At 47.5% G+C, this 23,956-nt stretch overlaps 2 protein-coding genes across 2 annotated transcripts in view; both read left to right on the top strand.

Moving 5' to 3' along the window:
• The first annotated feature begins 1,237 nt into the window (after positions 1–1,237).
• LOC125460462 (uncharacterized) lies at positions 1,238–20,926 on the top strand. The gene is made up of 9 exons (XM_059649668.1): positions 1,238–1,389; positions 2,854–2,937; positions 5,189–5,354; positions 7,778–7,852; positions 8,920–9,072; positions 10,129–10,231; positions 14,419–14,518; positions 20,043–20,137; positions 20,611–20,926. The coding sequence occupies exons 1-8, from the start codon at positions 1,238–1,240 to the stop codon at positions 20,047–20,049; spliced, it is 840 nt and encodes a 279-aa protein (XP_059505651.1). The 3' UTR covers positions 20,050–20,137; positions 20,611–20,926.
• LOC125460155 (uncharacterized) overlaps positions 20,283–23,956 on the top strand; it is a 47,577-nt gene continuing 43,903 nt past the window's right edge. Inside the window, exons 1-2 of the mRNA XM_059649667.1 lie at positions 20,283–20,315; positions 20,611–20,703. Coding sequence (XP_059505650.1) covers positions 20,283–20,315; positions 20,611–20,703 — 126 coding nt within the window. The remainder of the gene's footprint in view (positions 20,316–20,610; positions 20,704–23,956) is intronic.

Here is a 23,956-nt window from a genome sequence, read left to right as displayed (position 1 = left end):
AACGCTGCGTGCCCAGTGTCACACGCAGTAAGGAACGCTGCGTGCCCAGTGTCACACGCAGTAAGGAACGCTGCATGCCCAGTGTCACACGCAGTAAGGAACGCTGCGTGCCCAGTGTCACACGCAGTAAGGAACGCTGCGTGCCCAGTGTCACACGCAGTAAGGAACGCTGCGTGCCCAGTGTCACACGCAGTAAGGAACGCTGCGTGCCCAGTGTCACACGCAGTAAGGAACGCTGCGTGCCCAGTGTCACACGCAGTAAGGAACGCTGCGTGCCCAGTGTCATACCCAGTAACCAGTGCTGCATGCCCAGTGTCACACGCAGTAAGGAACGCTGCGTGCCCAGTGTCACACGCAGTAAGGAACGCTGCGTGCCCAGTGTCACACGCAGTAAGGAACGCTGCGTGCCCAGTGTCACACGCAGTAAGGAACGCTGCGTGCCCAGTGTCACACGCAGTAAGGAACGCTGCGTGCCCAGTGTCACACGCAGTAAGGAACGCTGCGTGCCCAGTGTCATACCCAGTAACCAGTGCTGCATGCCCAGTGTCACACGCAGTAAGGAACGCTGCGTGCCCAGTGTCACACGCAGTAAGGAACGCTGCGTGCCCAGTGTCATACCCAGTAAGGAACGCTGCGTGCCCAGTGTCACACGCAGTAAGGAACGCTGCGTGCCCAGTGTCATACCCAATAACTCACATGAAGCGTTGCGTGACCACTGCCACAAACCCTGTACCTAGTGTCACATCCAGTGCTCATTCTCTTACCCAGCAAGTCCCACATATTGTCACATGCCCAGTGGTTGAAATCTTGAATATTGTTTATTTCCTTTAGGGAGCATCCTGCCTAGTTGGATGTCATCAGGTTCCTTGGTGATTATTGTTTTATCTCCAGTGTGACACTGTTTCTGTTCTAAAATAAAGACCTTGTATATTTCCCTCTCCTCATGGTCAATTACTAAGTGGATGAGGCCACCTGTCACTGACACTTTTTGCCTTGCTGTCTCTGTCACTCCTGTTTCTCCTTCTTTCCCGCCCTGCAGCTTTCTCACTCACTCTCTCGCTGTCGCACTGGATAGCATGAGTTGAGGGGGGAGGGTAGTCTGCGGCTCCAACACAGTCCCTTTCTAAAGAAGCGATAAACATGGGAAGCTGCTGTTGTTGATAATAAGAAAGCTCCACGAGCCCAGAATTGAAACACCCGCAACGTTCTTTTGTCTTTTGGCTTTAGCCTGCGGATCATGTCCCAGTGTCTCGGGACAAAGTTGTCCGTGGTCCTTCCTTTTCCAACAAACACTCCGGTGCAGAGTGTGGCCTGCTACACATACAGCAGGCCTCACAACCTGGTCTTCTTCCTGGTGGACCCAAGCGAGATCTGGATCTACACCGTCAGGTGAGGAGCAGAAAGGGGAAGGCTATGGCGGCGGGGGGATCTGGGGCGGAGGGGTGCAGGATCCCACTGATGTCCCTTTCTCCTGACCGTCTACTCCCTGATGTAATACCTCAGAGGGACATCAAAGCCAGAGACAGTAGAATTGGAATCTGTAAATTGTAGCAAACAATCAGCCAAGCCGTCTATACTTGCTTTGCTTCAGAGACAATATGGAGAACTGGTAGAACCCACTTGTGTCTGATAGGACTTCTCACTCTGGGAAAGAATTCTTAGAATCCCTCCTGTGGAGATCGAGGCCATGCAGCTCATCAAGTTTTCACTGGCCATCCAAAGAGCATCTCACCCAGACCCAGCCCCTCCCAACCTACCCCTGCATTTCCCGTGGCTATTCCACCTAACTGCCCATGCCTGGACAATATGGGCAATTTCACACGGCCAATCCGTGCGAGGAAACTGCAGCACCCGGAGGAAACCCACGTAGTCACAGGGAGAATGTGCAAACTCCACACAGGCAGTCGCCCGAGGGTAGGATGGAGCCCAGGTTGTTACAGCATCCACCACGCTCTGGGGGAGAGAATTACACAGATTTGTGACCCTTTGAGAGAAGCCATTCCTCCCCATCTCTGTTTTATACCAGTTACCCCCTAATCCTAAAGCCAAAACCTCTCGTCCGAGATTGCCCCACACGAGGGAACATCCTTTCTACGTTTACTTTGTCATTCCCCTTTAGCATCTTATGGGCCTCAATGGGATTTCCTCTCGATCTTCTAAACCCCAGAGAGTATGGGCCTAAACTGCTCAATGTCTCCTCATCGGGCAAACCCCTCATCCCTGGAATCGATCTGTGAACGTCCCCTGAGCTGCCTCCCAACACAACTGCACCCCTCTCCGGGGAAGGGGACCACCACGGTACTTAATACTCCGGGGTGTGGCCTCACTAATACTTTGTACAACTGCAGCAACACATCCCCTACTTTTAGACTGTGTTTCTTTAGCGATAAATGCTGAAATTCCGTTTGCCTTCCATATTACCTGCTGCACCTGCATACTAATTTTCCACAATTCTTACTCAAATCCCTATGAATCGAAGCACTCTGAAGTCTCTCTGCATTTAGATAAGTTCCCATGTAGATCTGCTGCCTTTGTCCCTCTAATTGCTGATGGTCATGAGTTTGGAAGGTGCTGTGGAAGGAGGCTGTGTTAAATATGTTTAGATGTAGTTCCAATACTGATCAGAAATGGGAATGTCTGTGAAAAGTGTTTCGGTGCGTTGGGAAAAGCTGTCACAGCGTGTGAGTGAGTGGAGGTGTTTGTGTGCGTAATGTTTGCATCCGATCTGAGCGTGTGCGATTTTGTATGTGTGTGTTTGTATAGAGGAGTTAGACATGGGGCGGTGGGGGTGTGGCGAGGTGGTGTGGCTCATCCCTTGCAGTACCCTCTCCTCAGAGTTTGTATCTTCCTCAGGACGGACCCAGCCTGCAGGTTTGCTGTGTGGAATATTCCAGAAATACTGGAGAATACAAACGGTAGTAAACAGCCAGCCAATGCGTGAGTAATCAGTGGGAAACGTTGCTTTCGGGAGGAGGGGGAGGTCTGGGAGAGCTCAGTGTGGCTGAGAGAGGGGCAATTATCACCTCACTGTGGCCCTGTTCCCACCATCCCACCTTTCTCCAGGAGCTAATCCGACTCGGAAATCGCTGATCGATTTGGTTCCTGTTCCAACCTCCCGTTGCTGCTCACTGTTCTCATTCAGCCCTCCATTTTGTGGATCACTCAAGAGATTTACCAAAAGTAATCTGCATTTGCATAGTGCCTCTCCTACCCACAGGGCATTTTTATTTCCATTTCTTATTCAGCCAAGCAATGTGAATGCCCCTGGCGGGCCCAGCATGTGTTGCCCATCCCTAATTGCCCTTGGTCTTGTGCCTTAGTCGACTCGAGTCAAACACATTGCCTTGGGTCTACAGTCATCACACGTAGGCCAGACCCAGTAAGGGTGGCAGATTTCCCTCCCGAAAGGGCAATAAACATAGAAAATATAGCAACCTTGAAAATAGGTGCAAGAGTAAGGTCATTCAGCCCTTTGAGCCTGCATCACCATTCAATGTGATCGTGTCTGATCTCCCAGCTCAGTCCCCTGATCCCACTCTCCCCATAACATGTGATCCCTTTGGCCCCGAGAGCTTTATGTATCTCCTTTTTGAAAACGTTCAATATTTTGGCCTTGGCCACTTTTTGTGACCAATAATTCCAGAGGCTCCCCACTCTCCGGGTGAATACATTTCTCCTTTTTGGTGAGCCAGCTGAGTTTTTACAACAATCGCTGGTGGGGAGTTGTTGTGCTCACCATTAGCTTTCATTCCAGGTTTTTAGTTTTATTTTCTGAGCCAACTTGTTCAGAGATGTTATGACACATCTCTGGAGCAGATGGAATTTGAACTAGAGACCCTGTGGCTCGCTACCACTACATTACACTACCCCTTCTTACAAATTTTTTGTGTTCCTTATATCCAGGAGTGTTCTTACATACAATTAAACAGGACATTTTCCCACCACTAAGTAACCCCAGTGAATAAAGCCCTAACTTCCTCAACCTTTTCTCCTAAGACCTGCCCTCCAGTCCAGGCAGCATCCTGGTAAATCTCCTCTGCACTGTCTCTAAATCTTCCACATCTTTCCTATAATGAGGTGACCAGAACTGAACACAATATTCTAAGTGTGAAATGTAGGGTATGCGGAGTAGTTTAATCTCATAGGATAATAGGTCAGCACAACACTGTGGGCCAAAGGGCCTGTACTGTGCTGTACTGTTCTATGTTCTGTGTTCTACAGAGTAACCCACAATTAATTCCAGATACTTATTTATTTCTCTATTTTTCTAAATACCCTGTTCAGAGATGAGCATTTCAGTGACTTGACCACAGACCTCCCAGCCCAGGGGTAGGGACGTTACCACTGTGCCACTGGTGGGCCCTTTTCCAGTTTTAATGTAATTGAATTTAAATCCCACCAGCTGCTGTGGTGACATTCCCACCATGTCTCCTCCATTGATGCTGGAACTGTTTTAAAATCTATTGTTAAAGTGTAGGAAAACTGGAAGCCAAGTTGAAAATAACAAGATCCTAAAGGCATTAGTATGGTAGTGATTCCACAATCTGTTGTGGTTGCTTGAGGGTTACATGTTGTCTGGGAAACTGGGAGAATGTTCCCTGCTCTTTGTTTAAAAAAAATAGCTGTTTAACACCCACTGAGAATGGGTATGGGAGATCAGTTAGTGACGCACCCAAGCGTTGGCATCTCTGACAATGCAGCACTCCCCCAGTTCTGGCAGTGGGAGTGTTGGCCTGGATTAGGGCTCCTGCCTCTGGAGTGAGACCTGAACCCATTACCGCCTGCCTAGGGCCTTCGAGTGCTCGCTGTAGCTACCAGCGCAAACCCCAGCTGTGGGAAGGAGGCAGGACAGAGCTGGAGACCTGCAAAAAGGATGAAAGATGAGTGTTGGGCTCGCTACCATGAACCAGGATGTAGGACAGTCAGGCTGAAAGGCAGGCAGACGCTCAGGATGAGACATTGGAGCAGGAAAGGGTGAGTGTGTCACGATCGAATGAAAGGGTGATCGAGAAGCTGGCAGTGAAGAGAAGGAGAGGGACATAGGGAGATAGAGAGAGAATAAGAGAGAGAGATTACTGTGAATGGTGAGCAAAGGAGTGGCCATGAATCTATGAGGTGGTTATTGTGAAAACTGGCTGCACTCTGCCTCTGATATCTGTACTGTCTTCTGCCTGTTGCATTTACCCAGGCCCATTATCGAGGGGGTATGTTTGTCTCCATTTGATTCGAGCCTGTGGAAGGTGCCTGTGTGTGAGTGTTACTGTATAACTTGTCTGTCGTCGTACATCTACTACAACACCTTGGATGGACTGGTTTGCGCTGACTGCGATGAGTTTATTCTGCTGGGCCTTGAGGTAAGGTTGAACATAGCAGTGGGAGGCCATTCAACCCTTTGGATTTGTTGCACAGGTACAGCAGGAAGCCATTCAGCCCCTTTCGGACATTACAGAGGAACAGAAAGTGGTCTTGCAGCCTCCTGAATTCCATAATCTTTAAAACCCGTAGTCCACAAAAATCCATTTCAATTTTTACATTTTCAAGTCGCTTCCAGCATCTGCAGCTTTACAGGATAGGAGAGGATTGAGGGGGATGTGGGGTGGGGTGGGGGGAGCAGGAATGGTTTCCACATTTTCAGTTTTTCTCAGTGTGAAGAATTGCTTCCCGATGTCCCTCCTGAATGGCCTTGCCCTGGATTGAAGGTCCTGACCCTCGTTCTTGACTCCTCCTCACCACATGAGATGGTTGCTCTCTGCAGAGCCCATTGAAGCCCTTTATCAGTTTCAGTAGATCACACTTTACTCTGTATTTGGGGACGCTACTGGCCACAACCTGGCATCATGTTTTAACCCTTTCAGTTGTGGTAGGTTGCTGAGCTTCCCTGAACAGCACCCCTCCCCACCCCCTCCGTCCCCTCTCCATCCCCCCACCACACCCTCCTCACCACTCTACCACTCTCCCCACCCTCCCCTCCCCTCCCCTCCCCCAAAGGCCAGCCTCTCCTTCCTGCAGGGCCCAGGACTACACCCAGTGACTCCCAATGGGTTTTATGTAACGGTAGCATAACTTTCACTCCTCTGTAAACAAATTGAGGCAATGGTTAACATTCTAGTAACTTTTCTGAAGAAGGGTCCCAACCCGAAACGTCAGCTTTCCTGCTCCTCTGATGGTCAACATTCTAGTAACTTTTCTGAAGAAGGGTCCCAACCCGAAACGTCAGCTTTCCTGCTCCTCTGATGGTCAACATTCTAGTAACTTTTCTGATGAAGGGTCCCCTCTATCCATCTTCGATCTGCCTCCCCCTCTCTCCCCATTTATTTCAGAACCCTCTCCCCCTCCCACTTTTCTGATGAAGGGTCTAGGCCCGAAACGTCAGCTTTTGTGCTCCTAAGATGTTGCTTGGTCTGCTGTGTTCATCCAGCTCCACACTTTGTTATCTGTGATGGAATACTCCCCACTTGCCTGGATGGGTGCAGCCCCAACAACACTCAGGAAGCTCACACACAGACAGACAGACAGACAGACACACACACACACACACACACACACACACACACACACCCACACACAGACACGCAGACAGAAAGACCCACACACAGATAGACAGACAGACAGACAGACAGACAGACACACACACACACACACACACACACACAAACAGAAACCACAGAACCTCTCTAACCTGCACTAACCTTCATGATGACAGGATACACACAGCTGGTTCCCAAGTTGAAATACAAATTAATTACCTTTCATTTCCAAAACCATCCTTCATTCTGGAAAACCACAAAAATAAGACCTTTTCTTGTTGAAATAAATGCAAAAATCTTGGTTCCAGTTCTTTATCTCAATAAACCAATGTGTTGTTTATCACTTTTACTTTTCTAAATATTTAACTCTGAAATCAATATGGCCCCAACTTTTTAAATATAAGAAACCCCAACAATTTTTGAATTGTAAAAGCTTTAGGGTTAATGCCTATTTCTCTCCCAGATGCACCAATTTCTCTATCATTAACTGTTTAGTCACCAAGGTTCTAGTCTGACAGAGTTGGTTAGCTCAGTTGGCTGGATGGCTGGCTTGTGATGCAAGGTAACACCGACAGTGTGGGTTCAGTTCCCTCACTGGCTGAGGTTACCACGAAGGGCTGTCCTCCTCACCCTCTGCCCTTGCCTGGTGTCCTTAAAGTTTAACCATCACCAGCCATCTCTCTCTAATGAGAAAGCAGCTCTCTGGGTCTAAGGTGACTATTGCAAACTAAATGTTCATTTTGAAAAATACAACTTATGAACTAAGCAACAGGAGTGGCTTGAATAGGCCCCTCCTCCTGTTAAAAGACATAGTCTCCATTGCTGAGATAATGAGGTGTAGAGCTGGATGAACACAGCAGGCCAAGCAGCATCACAGGAGCAGGAAAGCTGACCTTTCGGGCCTGGACCCTTATTTTCTGACAAAGAGTCTAGGCCCAAAACATCAGCCTTCCTGCTCCTCTGATGCTGCTTGGCCTGCTGTGTTCATCCAGCTCTACACCTCGTTATCTCAGATTCTCCAGCGTCTGCAGTCACTACTGTCTCTGAAACAGTCTCCATTGCTCTCTGTTTGTGGTCCCTAGGCCAACTTCACACTCACTGCCTCTATAATTCAGTGGCCTTCACTTTTGCAATTGCCTTTGTGTGGATCTTGATTCGGAGAGGTCTTTGTTTGAGTCCTTTTCTAACGGGATCCTGGAGACCTCCGGGTGAATTGTGCCTGATCATTCTTGCTCATTCTTTTTTGGCAGGATGGTCGGATTCTCTTTATGGATGTGGTGGTGGAAAGTGTGAAGTACCATGAGGTGCAGGCCCACAATGGCCCAGTGAGTAGCCGGTTTACACATTGATTATGGTGGCATGCAGGACGGATCTGCCAACTGTGGTCCCACTCAACCCTCAAGTCTTCACCATGTGACGTCCAACTGGCCAGCCCCTCCCACTGTCATGTTGCCTGACATGCCCACCCTGGCAAAGCCACCCATTGGCTGCCGACAAATTGGAGACCCAATCTGCTTCAGTCCCCGATTGGCTCATGCTTAACTCTCAATGTCTTTCCCCATCTCCAACATTTTAACAAACAAAATGCATGAAAGAATTTTATTTTAGGCACACTATTTTCCTATTTTGATTTTACAGGAATTCTGAAGAATAGCATTTAACGCCCCAAGACCCAAAGACAATCATCATCATTGAGTCCCTACAGTGTGGAAACAGGCCCTTTGGCCCAACAAGTTCACACTGACCCTCAGAGCATCCCACCCAGGCCCATCCGTTATAACCCACTTAATCTGCACATCCCTGAAGACTACAGGCAATTTAGCGTGGCCAATCCACCCTAACCTGCACATCTTTGGACTGTGGGAGGAAACCCATGCAGACACAGGGAGAATGTGCAAACTCCACACAGACAGTCATCCAAGGCTGGAATTGAACCTGGGTCCCTGGTGCTGTGAGGCTGCAGTGCTAACCACTGAGCCACCGTGCCACCCAATCCTGCTGTGTTGACAACTGTAATATAGGCTTTGGGATCTTGCTGTGTGCAGCTTGGCTGCTGTGTTTCCCACACTGCAGCTGCAACTCCACGGCTAAAATACCATGCTGGCATTAAGACATTGGCAATGTCCTGATTTTGTTAAAGGTGCTTGAAGCACAATTGCTTTGCAATGTTTCCTGCAAAAAATGTCACTTCTGACAATGCAGCACTCCCTTGGTACTGCAGCCAGGATGGTAGGCCACACAAGCTTCTGGAGGGACTCGAACCTCTAACCTTCTGCTTCCGAAGTGTAAGAGGTAGAGCTACCAACAGAGAAAAAGTTAATGAGAGTTTTTGGTTTTGAGGTTTCACGGGAATTTCTGAACTATTAGCTTACCTGAAGGAATTATCTTGCAGGTGATCCTGATAAAACATGACACAGATCAAAACCAGCTACTGAGCTTGAGCCGGGAGATGTCTGAAAAACGTCTAAAGATTTGGAGCTTGCCAAAATTACAATTGATTCATGAGCTGCCAATCCCAGATGATGCCATCACTTTCTCAAGAATAGTAAGTGAGTTGGGTAGGTTCACATCCTGGTCTCCAACCTCTGGAGTGTCCAACTCACGGACCCAAAGAGGTGAAGGCACCTTTTACTCTGTCTGGGCCTGAAAACCACCCAAATTTCAGCCAGGATCCCAAACCCAGCTCCACATTGGTCATTGGAGGTTAGCACAGGCAGGACAGAGCTGGTGAGAGAGCTCACTCTGGTCTGATGATTCTTGGGTATCCAGGATTGGTCTGCCTGCTCCTCCTGGACCAGCATTGCGTGCATGGTTTAGGGAGGGAGTTTCAGGATTCTGGCCCAGCAACACTGAAGGAATGGCAATATATTTCCAAGTGGTGAGAGGCTTGGAGGGGAACTTGCAGGGGGTGGTGTTCCCATGTACCTGCTGCCCTTGTCCTTCTAGATGGAAGTGGTCGTGGGTTTGGAAGGTGCTGTCTGAGGATCTTTGGTGAATTTCTGCAGGGTATCTTGTAGATGGTACACACGGCTGCGACTGACCGTCGGTGGTGGAGGGAGTGGGATCTTTGTGGATGTGGTGCCAATCAAGCGGCTGCTTTGTTCTGGACAGTGTCGAGCTTCTTGAGTGTTGTGTTATTAACTAAGTTCAAATATCACTACTTGCTGTGGTTTTGAACTCATTTCGACATGGAGTTGGCCTGGCTGACTGCATTACTATCCCAGTGTCAATGCCGTTGTGCCACCATCTTTAGGATAATTATATTTATGTGCAAGAGGGTTCTGGTTTCTCACAGGCCCCTGTGAGTATTGACCAGATTCAATGATTAGGTCAGCTCCCTGTCCCACTGCAAACATTTGAACTGTTTCTGAGACCGATGCTTCGTTGCAGGACTGAGAGAGTGCTGCTGTGGTGAGGGAAGCGTAAATCACGGGGCACTTTATCCAAGGTCACATTTGTTGCTCAGCCGATGGCCCCCATTCTTGGGTTTGATCCCACAATCTTTTGACCCTGAGGAGAGAGAGTGAGTGCTGACTTTCAGCTGACTCGGAGAAGTACTGATTAATGAAATGTGATTTCTGATCACTCCCTTCCCTTTCAGGCCAGTCAGCTGTGCCTGGGGCTCGAGTCTGGAATAATCCTCTTCAATGATATTGTGGCCGCAGATTCCATGATGTTGTCATTTTCTCCAACTGTGTCACAAGGTAAGCAGCTGGGAAACGCGGATATAAGAAACCTCACACCGAGGGCAGGGGGGAGCTGGTATCAAGTCTGACCCCCCCACCTGAGTGCTGAGCTTAGATGGGAGTTACATTATTTCTATAAGAGCTGAGTACAATATGAACCAAGAAATGGGATGACATAATATGAACAGGATTCATAAGCAGCAGTAAATTTGATGTTCTCAGAAGTTTGTAACTGCAGTTTATCACATTATTGCATAAGGAAACCGATTCAAGGCTTTCAAATGAATTGACCGATCTTGTGTGAGAGTGGGGATTTTGTGTTAAAACAGCACAACAATATGACATGGTGGCAGCGAGGGGCTTTTTAACTTTTTTAAGAAAGTGATGTGAACTTGAAAATTGTGGGAAAAATACCCCAAGGAAAATTTAAAGTGGTTACTTTTAGCATGGGACTCCAGGAAGACAAAACATGACACAAATGGTGATAGTAGGAACTGCCGATGCTGAGATGACAAGGTGTGGAGCTGGATGAACACAGCAGGCCAGGCAGCATCGGAGGAGCAGGAAGGCTGATGTTTCAAGTCTGGACCCTTCTTCAGAAGCCATTTTCTGATGAAGGGTCTAGGCCTGAAATGTCAGCTTTCCTGCTCCTAAGATGCTGCCTGGCCTGCCGTGTTCATCCAGCTCCACAGCTTATTACATGACACAAATGGTGCTGACTAAACACTGAGTGCTTTATTGGTGCGCAGACCAGGTCGATGGTTTGTGCGGGTGGCCGCTCAGTTCAGAATTGAGTCAGGGAGCCATGGTTCTCGAGAGAGATCAAACGACTGGTTAAGAGGAAGAAGGAAGCTTATGTAAGGTTTAGGGAAAGAGCAACGGAAAAGGTTCCAGCGGGATACAAGTTATCCAGGAAAGAGCTGAAGAAAGGGCTTAGGAGAGCTATAAGGGGGCATGAGAAAACCTTGGCAGATAGGATCAAGGAAAACTCCGAGGTGTTTTACATGTACATGAGGAGTAAGAGAGTAACCAGAGAAAGGATGGGGCCAATCAAGGATTCTAAAGGAAATTTGTGCACAGAGCCTAAAGAGATGGGAGAGGTCATTAATGAATACTTTTCTTCAGTATTCACAACTGAGAAGGACCTAGTTGTAGGGGAGGACAGTTTGAAACAGGCAGGTGGGCTAGAGGAATTTGCTGTTAGTAAGGAAAATGTACTAGGAATTTTGAGGAAGTTGAAGATAGATAAGTCCCCCAAGCCGGATGGGATTTATCCAGGGATTCTGTGGGAAGTGAGGGAAGAGATTGCAGGCCCTTTGGTGATGATCTTTTCGTCCTCACTGTCCATGGGTACAGTGCCGGAAGATTGGAGAGAAGCAAACGTCATTCCCTTGTTCAAAAAAGGGAATAGGGATAACCCCAGAAATTACAGGCCAGTCAGTGTTACGTCAGAGGTGGGCAAATTATTGTAAAGGGCTCTGACAGACAGGATTTATGATCACTTCGAAAGGCACAGTTTGATTCGTGATAGTCAGCATGGATTTGTGAGGGGTAGATCATGCCTCACAAGCCTGAGTGAATTCTTTGAAGAGGTGACCAAACACGTGGATGAAGGTGGAGCAGTGGATGTGTAATGCATGGATTTAAATAAGGCGTTTGATAAGGTTCCCCATGGTAGGCTCATGCAGAAAGTGAGGTGGCATGGGATAGCAGGAAACGTGGCAGATTGGATTCAGAATTAACTGACCCTTAGACAAAGAGTGGTAATGCATGGAAAATATTCAACATGGTACCCAGTTACAAGTGGTGCACCGCAAGGATCTGTTCTGGGTTCTCTGCTATTTGTGATTTTTGTAACTGCTTTGGATGAAGGAGTGGAAGGGTGGATTAGTAAGTTCGCAGATGATACGAAGGTGGGTCACGTTGTAGATAGTGCGAAGGGCTGTTCTACGTTACAAAGGGACATTGATAGGATACAGAGCTGGGCTGAGAAGTGGTAGATGGAGTTTAACCCTGAAAAGTGTGAGATGATTCATTTTGGAAGGACTAACTTGAAAGCAGAATACAGGGTTAACAGAAAGATTCTTGGCTGTGTGGAGGAGCAGAGGGATCTCAGGGTTCATGTTCATAGTTCCCTGAAAGCTGCCACCAGGTGGATAGAGTTGTTAAGAAGGTGTATGGTGTATTAGCTTTCATTAATGGAGGGATTGAGTTCAAGAGCCATGAAGTTATGCTCCAGCTGTACAAAAGTCTGGTTCGGCCGCATCTGGAGTATTGTGTCCGGTTCTGGTCACCTCATTACAGGAAAGATGTGGAAGGGTGGGAAAAGGTTCAGAGGAGATTTACCGGATGTTGCCTGGAATGGAGGGAAGATCTTACGAGGAAAGGTTGAGAGGGCTACGTCTTTTCCCTTTAGAACGACGAAGGATGAGAGGTGACTTGATAGATGTGTACAAAATGATCAGAGGTATAGATAGATAGAGGGGACAGCCAGAGACTTTTTCCTGGGGTGGAGGTAGCTATTAAGAGGGGGCATAGTTTTAAAGTGAGTGGAGGTAGATAGCAGGGAGACATCAGAAGTAAGTTCTTTACCTAGAGAGTGGTTGGGGCGTGGAATGCATTACTAGAGAGGGTAGTGGAGTCGGCCTAATTTGGGGTATTTAAGCAGTTATTAGATAGGCATATGGATGATAGTATAAGGTAGCAGTGGAGGTTAGATTGACCTTAGGTTTAGTGTAAAAGTTTGGCACATCATCGTGTGCTGAAGGACCTATGCTGTGCTGTGCTGTTCTATGATTTATATTCTTAAATATAAATCCGCTACACATCAATAACATTTGCAAAAGGCAGACGACATCAAGAAGATCATCACCATATTCCCCAGCGTGAATTGGAAAGCCACAGGCGTCCTCTCTGAATTTATATTTTTTTAAAAACAAATGATGGAGCTGTATTGAATCATTGCAGAATCGGGGAAGTGAGCTGTGAAAATAAGATAGCTATTGAAATTGACAGGTTGTGCAGAGTCAATGCTTCAGGCCTCTCTGAAGAGGACCAAGATATCCTGTTCAACTCTGTGGAAATGCTGGAGCATCAGCTTCATAAAGAAACTAGAAGAGACTGCCTGGCGCAGATGTCTTCTTGGTATCGGGCACAAGAATCATTGAGGAAGGTTGTCAACAGTCATTTCTCAGGGTCTGATTGGTTAATGAGTTTCAAACCCTAGTGAAGTTTCCAAGGCTAATGCAGAAATTAAAGGTCGCGACATTGATGCCCGGTTTGCCGCTGTTAGAAAGTATGGACCGGTTCTAGTTGGGAAACAACTTTAACTGTAGAAACTAGCATTGGTGGAGTATCCAGGTTGGAGATGGAAAGCAAGTTGCGTGGGCTGAAGGATTTCTTGCATCCCTCCCCCGCCCTCACCACCACAAAGTTGCCCACTATTCCATGAGCTTGGAAGCTCACGTGCTGTGAAAAGACCCTGGACTTACCCATGTGCGAAATCTGGTTCCACAGAAGCAGCCAGAGTTTGCTACCATGGCACATAACCAAACAAACAGCATGTGTAACGTGCTGGCAGCAACAACATGGAGCGTGGTGTCGACATGAAGCTCATAGTAAGACAGACTGGTGTGGAGACTGAGTGAAACAGCCTTCATTCCAGAGGGAAACATTGTGAAGATTTAGATTCTCTGCAGTGGGGAAACAGGCCCTTCGGCCCAACAAGTCCACACCGCCCCTTGGACCATCCCACCCAGACCCATCCCCTTATAACCCTCACACACCTAAACACTACAGGCAATTTAGCACAGCCAGTCCACCTAACCTGCACATCTTTGGACCGTGCCTTTAATATAGCCAGTCCATTCTCACCCACCCTAGTCCCTGTTAACAGCTTTCCTTTCTCCCTGGCTCACCATTATCCATCCCTTTGTCTGCCTGACTGTCTTTCACTCCCTGGGCTCCATCTCCATCTATCTGCTCACTTTGTTCTCCCTAAACCCCAGGCCCTGTCCTTAGTACATATCGCCTTTTCCAGGCTACTATAAGTTCTGATGAAAGTTCGCAAGACTCGAAGCGTTAACTCTGTTTCTCTCCTCGCGATGTCACCAGACCCGTTGAGTTTCTCCAGTAGCTTCTGTTTTTGTAAGAGATTAAGATTATTTTGCTTACACCAAGTAATAAATTATTTCTAATTCTTTTAGATGCTAAAAGTGAGCCAGGGGAGAAGCAGCATGCGGAGCAGGCTGTTGGCATGGTGATCACCGATGCCTGTCCCAAGCAATACATCTTCCTGAGCTGCAGGTGAGTGCGGCTATCAGATACTGACGGCTGCTTGCACTATCCAGGGAGACACTGGGCAAACAGACCAGGACAGCTGTGCAGTTGTATAGCACCCGTCACATTCAAATGCCCAAGAGCACTTCCAAAGACAGGTCAGAAGCACTGTGGCACTTAGTCACGTGGGGTAATATTGGGGTCGGTCGCCGAAGGTTTGCTCAAAGGGGTGGGTTTTCAGGTTCTTAAAGAAGAAGAGAGAGCCGGAGAGGTTTAAGGAGGGACATTCAGAGCTTATGGACCAGGTTGTGAAGGTATGGCCATCAATAGTTAAGCAATTACGTTCACTCTGTGAGGGTGCGTTATGCTGCAGTCATATTGTGGTGAGCAGTGACTTTGTGTTCGGGCACTGAGCTGTAGAGACCAGTAAGAATGGGGTTACATTGGTGTATCTGGCTTTGTCTATGGGCTGGAAGGAATTGTCTTCATTCCCTGATGTGCTTTCAGCTTCTGCCAGTCTTGGTAAGAGATCAATCAGACAGGACTCCAGCTCATTAGCTCCTGAGGTGGGTCAGTATTGACTGACCATGGTGAATTAGGTGATCAGTTTCCATGGAAACAGGTTCACTGAGGGACGATCGGCCAGTGGCTTACAGAGAGAGGACATTGCAGGGAAGCTGAGCCTAGATGATCAAACAGGCGGCAAAAATTGAAAATGTGACAATGATCCAAAGCTGCAAAGGAAGTGTTTCATAGAATTCATAACATTGAGTGTTTGGCTCAGAAAGCATGGCAGTGGGCCAAGTGCTGGAGAATGGGAGTAGCATAATTAGGTGCTTAGTTTTATCCAGGCCAGGCTCCGTGGCTGTGTGTGTGTGTGTGTGTGTGTGTGTGTGTGTGTGTGTGTGTGTGTGTGTGTGTGTGTGTGTGTGTGTGTGTGTGTGTGTGTGTGTGAGAGAGAAAGAGAGAATGTGTGTGCGTGTGCGTATGTGTGTGAGAGAGTGTGTGTGTGTATGAGAGAGAGTTTGTGTGTGTGTGTCTGTGTGTGTGTGAGCCTGTGTGTGTCTGTGTGTGTGTGTGAGAGAGACTGTGTGTGTGTGTGTGTGTGTGTGTGTGAGAGAGAGAGAGTTTGTGTGTGTGTCTGTGTGTGTGTCTGTGTGTGTGTGAGAGAGACTGTGTGTCGGTGTGTGTGTGTGTGTGCACGTGTGTGTGTGTGTGTGTGTGTGTGTGTGTGTGAGAGAGACTGTGTGTCGGTGTGTGTGAGTGTGTGTCCTTGTGTGTGTGTGAGAGAGAGAGTGTGTGTGTGTGTGTGTGTGTGTGTGTGTGTGTGTGTGTGTGTGTGTGTGTGTGTGTGTGTGTGTGTGTGTGTGTGTGTGTTGTAGACCCCTTTAACTCTATGAAGTAGATTATTCAGCCCTAGTATTGACTTTATTCATCTCACCATTTCCTGGGAGAGTGTGTTCCTCAGTCTCTCCAATCTCTGAGGCAAGAAGTTTCTTCCAAATACCCTGTTGTATTTATAAGTCCCCACAAGTGGAATAAATTTCTCCATGCCTTTTCTTATCAAACTTGTTCAAACTTTCAGTTAGTAGGAACAGCAGTTGCTAGAGAATCTGAGACAACAAGGTGTAGAGCTGGATGAACACAGCAGGCCAAGCAGCATCAGAGGAGCATGACCCGAAACGTCAGCCTTCCTGCTCCTCTGATGCTGCTTGGCCTGCTGTGTTCATCCAGCTTTACACCTTGTTATCTCAAACTTTTAAAGTCCTCCTTTGGGGCAGCCCAACTGGATAATTCTGGTCTCCCCTCTCTAGGAAAGATACTGTGCAAGTTGAAAGGGTTCAGAAAGGATTTACAAGGCGGTTGCTGGGTTGAGGCATAGGGAGGAGCTTGATAGGCTGGGACAGGTTTCCCTGGAGCATCAGAGGCTGAGGGGTGACTTGACAGAAGTTTACAAAATCATGAAGTTCTTGGACAGGGTAAATAGACATGGTCTTTTCCCCAGGGTAGGAGAGTCCAAAACGAGAGGGGCATAGGTTTAAGGTGAGAGGTGAAAGATTTAAAAGGGACCTAAGGAGCAATGTTTTCAAATAGAAGGTAGAGTGTGTATGCAATGAGTTGCCAGAGGAAGTGGTGGAGGCTGGTACAATTACAGCATTTAAAAGGATAGATATATGAATCGGAAGAGTTTAGAGGGACGTGGGCCAAATACTGGCAAATGGGACTAGATTAATTTAGGATATCTGGACAGCATGGAGAAGTTGGACTAAAGGGTCTGTTTCCGTGCTGTACAGCTCTATGACTCTAACTTTTCCACTTGACCATTGCTTGCAATCTCTCCCAATCCTCTGCCTCTCTTTTGGCAATGAAACTATACCAGCAGTGGAGGGGGTGCAGAGGAGATTCACTCGGTCGATTCCAGAGCTGAGAGGACTGGATTATGAGGAGAGATCGAGTAGACTGGGATTGTATTCATTGGAATTCAGAAAAATGAGGGGAGATCTTATAGAAACATATAAGATTATGAAGGGAATAGATAAGGTGGAGACAGGGAGGTTGTTTCCACTGGGATCAGTGGGCATCACCTCAAAATAAAGGGAAGCAGATGTAGGACTGAGATAACAAAGTGTGGAGCTGGATGAACACAGCAGGCCAAGCAGCATCTCAGGAGCACAAAAGCTGATGTTTCGGGCCTAGACCCTTCATCAGAGAGGGGGATGGGGAGAGGGTTCTGGAATAAATAGGGAGAGAGGGGGAGGTGGACCGAAGATGGAGAGAAAAGAGGATAGGTGGAGAGGAGAGTATAGGTGGGGAGGTAGGGAGGGGATAGGACTGAGGTCAGGAGGAACTTCTTCAGCCAAAGGTTTGTGAATCTGTGGAATTCCCTGCCCAGTGAAGTGGTTGAAGCTACCTCGCTGAATGTTTTTAAGGCAAGGCTAGATAAATTTTTGAACAGTAAAGGAATTAAGAGTTATGGTAAGTGGGTGGGTAAGTGGAGCTGAGTCTCAAAAAGATCAGCCATGATCTTATTAAATGGCGGGGCAGGCTCGAGGGGCCTGCTCCTCATTCTTATGTAAGGTTCTGTAAAAGTGTGACATGAGCTCACCTCATAATGTGCCCTCCACACCCAGTACTTTGAGTAGTCCTTTCTCTGGCTTGTTGCAGTGGTGACGAGGTGATAAAGATTTGGAATCAGTACGGTTCTCTGTTGACTGAGTTAGTTCTCGATCACACACTCAGCTACATGTGTTTCCTCAATAACTTTGGTGACATACTGATTGGCTTCAAGGAACACCTCTTCCTGATACCTCACAAGAAGTTAATGATCAACATCCAAGATGATGTCTCTGACAATTCAGCAAAAGGTATGTTGCTCACCTCCAGGGCAAACACAACAGCCCTGCCCCTACATTTCTCAGGAGTCAGGGTGGAAACCCTATGCATTTTGGGGAATGAGGAATGGTTTCGTGCACAGAAACAGATTGCCAGAGAAACTCAGGAAGCCTGGCAGCATCAGTGGAGAGAAAGCAGGTTTAACGTTTCGGGGTCCACTCGTGCTCTGCTTTCTCTCCATGGCTGCTGAGTTACCCCAGCAGTTTATGCTCGCATTTCCGACTTCCAGTGTCCACAGTTCTTTGGTTATTTTTGTGGCTTTAGATTCTCTATTTGAGGGGTGAGGTGAAATAAGATCCCAAGTGAGTTTGAAAAGACGGTGGGGCATGGATCTGAGGAGGAACTGATTTTCTGGGCTTGGGGTGGGGTGGGGGGGGGTGCAGTCTTCTTGGATACGAGTTCTTGGTGATGTCCATTCTCACACCCACTCACATTCACGCACATAACCCTGATTGTCCTTAGACAACAGTAGGCTTTGGGTGTGCTGATGGGCTTTGGAGAGCTACACCAGAGCGGGAGCACTCAGATTTGTGTGGGAGCACTGGAACCTCAGCCCATTGTTTGGACCTGTCATCAGGCAGCACATTGAGAGTATTCAAGGCTTGGTTAGACATATTATTGATCTAGCAAGGATTTGAGGGTCATTGTGGGACAGAGAGGAAAACGAAGGTTTTATAAATTCATTAACGGCATGACGCATCGCTGGCCAGGCAGCATTTATTGCCCATCCCTAATTGCCCAGAGGGCAGCTAAGAATCAACCACATTGCTGTGGGTCTGGAGTCACATGTGGGCCAGACCATGTAAGGACGGCAGTTTCCTTCCCTAAAGGACGTTAGTGAACCAGATGGGTTTTTCCAATAATCCATTCATGGCCATTTTTGGATTGTTAATTCCAGATTTTAACTGACTTCAAATACCACCAACTGCCATGGTGGGATTCGAACCCTGGCACCTCCAGAAACCTAGGTCTCTGGATTAACAATCATCTCCCCTGTTAAAGCCACAGTACAATCAGTCGCGATCATATTGAATGGTGGAGCAGGCTTGATGGACTGAATGGCCTACTCCTGCTCCTAATTCTGTGGATCTTAAGGAGTGGATAATCAATGCTCAGCCATAATGTTTTAGTGCAATCTTTCAACGTTGTATTGATGCGAAAGTTATCGGTGGCAGGCTGTTTGAGGTTACAAACAGATCAGCCTTGATCTTATTAAATGGATGGGACAGTCTTGATGGGCTGAATGGTCAACTCCTACACATTTATGCCATTATGTAACAAACACAGCAAGCCTGGCAGCATCTGTTGAGTGGCAACCTAAAACAGACACAGTTACGTGCTTTGTTTGATGCATAACAACATCAGAACTGGGAACAGGAGGAGGCCATTCAGCCCCTTCATGCCTGCTGTGCCATTCAATACCATCATGGCTGATCTCATCTCAGCCTCAACTCCTCTTTCCTGCCCACTCTCCATAACCTTTCACCCCATCACTGATTAAACATCTGTCTATCTCCTCCTTAAATTTCCTCAAAGTCCCAGCATCCACCACCTTCTGGGGGAGTGAATTCCACAGATTCGTGATCCTTTGAGAGAAGCCATTCCTCCCCATCGCTGTTTTAAACCAGCTACCCCCTAATCCTAAAGCCATAACCTCTCGTCCGAGATTGCCCCACATGAGGGAACATCCTTTCTATGTTTACTTTGTCAATCCCCTTTAGCATCTTATGGACCTCAATGGGATTTCCTCTCGATCTTCTAAACCCCAGAGAGTATGGGGCTCAATGCCCCCTCATCCCTGGAATCGATCTGTGAACCTCCCTGAGCTGCCTCCCAATACAACTACACCCATGCCTGGGGAAGGGGACCACCACGGTACATAATACTGCGGGTTGTGGCCTCACTAATACTTTGTACCGTTTTGAGAACACTTCCCTACTTTTAGACTCTCTTTCTTTAGTGATAAAGAGTAATTCCAGTGTGATTGTATCTGAGTTCCAATAAGTCACTGAATTCTGCAGTGGCTCAAGTGGGTGACCCCTTACCACTTTTACAGGGCAATTAGGGCTGGGCAGTAAACATTGGCTGAGTCGGCAACACCTAAAAACCCTGAAAACGGACTGAGAAACTCAATTACTCTCTAACTTACCGACTTTAGAATCTGACATTTACGAGGATCCAGCCATTAAATATGAACTGAAGGACACTGTACAGCGCCAAACTGAATCACTCCTCGATTTGGATTCTTATCTGGTGAGTCAAAAGCTCAAAGAATCTTTTGTAATTTTATTTGTTAAAGTGACACCTTATAATCTGCCAACCAGTTCTTCCATCAAATTATGCCCAACCCGTGCCTAGTTACCCTTAGATTTCCAACTGAATATAACTGGCTCAACTAATGTCAGTGCACAGCCGAGAGCGAATCACAGGGGTGATCTGCCCCTGTCCTGGGAGTGTTTGATGGGGACAGTGTAGAGGGAGCTTTACTCTGTTTCTTTTGTAGCCTTGCTGAAGGGTTCAGGGACTGGCCATTAATTGGATAGTTCTCTAAAGATTAAAATACATAAGGCACCAGCCCCCTGCTGGTGGGTGGGGGACCACTGGTGTATGCTTGCTGGATTTCTCTGTGTCCTGGAGAGTGACCCTCTATCCCACTGGCTGGAATGATTACCACACTTTGCTGTGGGCAGGCCTTGGTCATTTTGCTAAATTCTCTGTCTTTTCAGGTTCCCTTTAAGCACTTCGATTTTTCAAAGAGTGAAGTAACTTCGGTGGTCTCAGAGTTGGAATCAGATCTGGACATGGAGGAGACAGAGTCTGTAAGTGGGACTCAGCAGGCCATGCCTGGCTGCAGGTCAGAGGTCATTCCTGTCCATCTGTCCCCTGGGGGTTCAGGGTTCGGGTTGTGCTCCTAATTCCAAAGAACTGAAATTCTGAACCAGCTCTGTGTTCATTTAGTTCTGTATGAGGTTATGAAATGAATGAAATCCTCTGGATACTGGACACGATCTCCTCTGGGTATGATCAATTGGAATTGCTTCTGGAAATGCAAGATAATGCCATACTCTGAGATAAAAGTCTTATCTCTGTCACCTCTCATTAAATGACAATATCTTGATAGTGAGGATCCAGTGTTTCAATAGCAACAGCCTCTGATATAGCTCTGCATTACACAATGCTGTCACAATTTTTAAGATGAGGTATAAAAGTAGGTGAAGGGAATTGGAAATTATCGGGATACATCATCCGATCAACGTCTGTGAAGTCAGGAGGCTGATAGGTGTGTCACAGGCTGAGCTCTGTGCTGTCTGTTTATTGTCGGATCTCCAACATCAGCAATGTTTTATAGAGTCATCCAGCAAAGAAACAGACCCTTCAGTCCAACTTGTCCATGCCGACCGAGTTTCCCAAACTAAACTTGTCTGACCAACCTCAGGGAATCTCTCTCCCATTGCAACTACGACCAACCTCAGGGAATCTCTCTCCCATTGCAACTACTCTCCATCTTCGGTCCGCCTCCCCCTCTCTCCCTATTTATTTCAGTTCCCTCCCCCCATCCCCCTCTCTGATGAAGGGTCTAGGCCCGAAACGTCAGCTTTTGTGCTCCTGAGATGCTGCTTGGCCTGCTGTGTTCATCCAGCCTCACATTTTATTATCTTGGAATCTCCAGCATCTGCAGTTCCCATTATCTCTGATACTATTTTAACCTCACTGCGAAGCCTCTTCCAGGGATGCCTAACCTGAAGAAGTTACCCTCCTCCCTCCGGACCAACCTCAGGGAATCTCTCTCCCATTGCAACTACTCTCCATCTTCGGTCCGCCTCCCCCTCTCTCCCTATTTATTCCAGTTCCCTCCCCCCATCCCCCTCTCTGATGAAGGGTCTAGGCCCGAAACGTCAGCTTTTGTGCTCCTGAGATGCTGCTTGGCCTGCTGTGTTCATCCAGCCTCACATTTTATTATCTTGGAATCTCCAGCATCTGCAGTTCCCATTATCTCTTGTCTGTGTCATGTCTTATTTTTGACTTGTGTCCATCCATTGACTCACTAAGAACTGCCTTAACCATGAGTTTGAATGGCTCCCATCGCATCAGGTTGGTGGTGAGACAGAAAGAGCCATTCACACTTTCAAGAGAACCATTATCATCAATGAATTTCCAAAGGCCTTTTTTGATACCTTTTCTTGTTACAAATACAATCTAGTACCCACCGAATCCAGAAATACAGTCATATGCATTCTGGGAGCGATTTTGTAAGATTCTTTCTGTCTATTTCACATTTTCTTTACAAAATATAGAACTTTACAACAACACATTCATGATATAATGATCAAAAGCTTGGACAAAAGGTTTGCAAGCAGCATGTGGTGGAGGAATGGAGAGGTTTTGGATTAAGGGAATTCCTAAACTTAGGACCTATTAGTTTCATTTGGCATCATGTTCAGGCACAACATCGTGGGCTGAATGGCCTGTTCCTGTGCTGTACTGTTGTATGTTCTATGTTCTGGGGCCTACGCAGCTGAAACCATGGTCATTAATTGTGGGTTGATTCAAATCAGGAATGTGAAACCGGTGGTAATTGGAGGCTAAGTGTGATCTTGGAGGATTTGAAGAGATTGCAGAGATGGAGAAGGCAAAGAAACCACTGGAACTGAAAAAGGAACGAGATTTTTAAAGAAGTTGCTTTCCTGATCAACCAGGAACCAATGTCAGTCAGCGAGTGTAGTGCATGAGATTTAAGGCTGACCCATGGGCAAAGAGGTGTGCCATAGAGGCAGACGAATGCTGAAATCAGCATTACTGACAGGCAGCTGGCTCCCTGCGTCTGTCACAGGCCACTTTCCCTGACACAGCTGGGAGAGGTGTAAGATTTATCCACCAGTAAGCAGTGGGTAGCTACCTGAGCTAGTTAAAGGACAACCTGGTCAATGGGAGAGAGGTGCACGAGAACTGAAGAGATGACGCTTAATTAAGATGCCTATGAAACCTAGTCTTGGAAATAAAATGGGGTGACTCTTGCTTGGACATTTAGTTATTATTTTATTGTTGGGAATGCATATTCCTAATTAAAGATAATGTTGAGAAAAAATCTTGAAAATTTGAAACTGTTTGGAACTTTGGATGTGAGTTTGCTCACTGAGCTGGAAGGTTAGTTTCCAGATGTTTCGTCACCTTTTTTTTTATTTGAAAAAATATACTTTATTCATAGAATGTACAAAAAATAAAACATTTATACACCTACCCAGTCATGCAAGCCACTCCAGGTTACCTGGGGGTACGTACACCAACTAAAGGGAAAAAAAAAACAAAACAGAGAAAAAAGAAACCAAGCAAAGAAACCGCCCCGGCAGTCATCACCCCGCACAGTCCCAGTTTGCCCCCTGACCAGTTGGGGAAGGCGCCAGCTGGGCCCAGTTACCAGATAGGATTCTTTTCCCTTTTCTGGACGAGGGGGCTCATACGGTGGTCTTTCCCCACCGCGCCTTGGCGGCGGCTGCCCCAAGCTTTAGCGCGTCCCTCAGCACGTAGCCCTGGACCTTGGAGTGCGCCAGTCTGCAACATTCGGTCAGGTCAGTTCTTTCAGCTGGCAGACCAGCAAGTTGCGGGCAGACCAAAGAGCGTCTTTCACCGCATTGATGGTCCTCCAGGCGCAGTTGATGTTGGTCTCGGTGTGCGTCCCCGGAAACAGCCCGTAGAGCACGGAGTCCCGCGTCACGGAGCTGCTCGGGACGAACCTCGACAAATACCACTGCATCCCCCTCCAGACCTCCTGCGCATAGGCACACTCCAGTAGGAGGTGATCGACAGTCTCGTCCCCCCCGCAGCCACCTCGAGGGCAGCGTGCGGTGGTGCAGAGATTCCGGGCGTGCATAAAGGATCTCACTGGCAGAGCCCCTCTCACCGCCAGCCAAGCAATGTCCTTGTGCTTGTTTGAAAGTTCTGGCGATGAGGCATTCTGCCAAACGACTTTGGCAGTCTGCGTGGGGAACCACACGACGGGATCCACCCTCTCCTTTTCCCGAAGGGTCCCGAGGATACTACGTGCTGACCACTGCCTGACGGCCTTGTGGTCAA

This window comes from Stegostoma tigrinum, chromosome 11 (assembly GCF_030684315.1).
Source record: "Stegostoma tigrinum isolate sSteTig4 chromosome 11, sSteTig4.hap1, whole genome shotgun sequence".
In the NCBI taxonomy this organism is placed as follows: Eukaryota; Metazoa; Chordata; class Chondrichthyes; order Orectolobiformes; family Stegostomatidae; genus Stegostoma; species Stegostoma tigrinum.
Note: the sequence above shows the minus strand (reverse complement) of the source record. Positions and strands in the feature narration are given on the sequence as shown.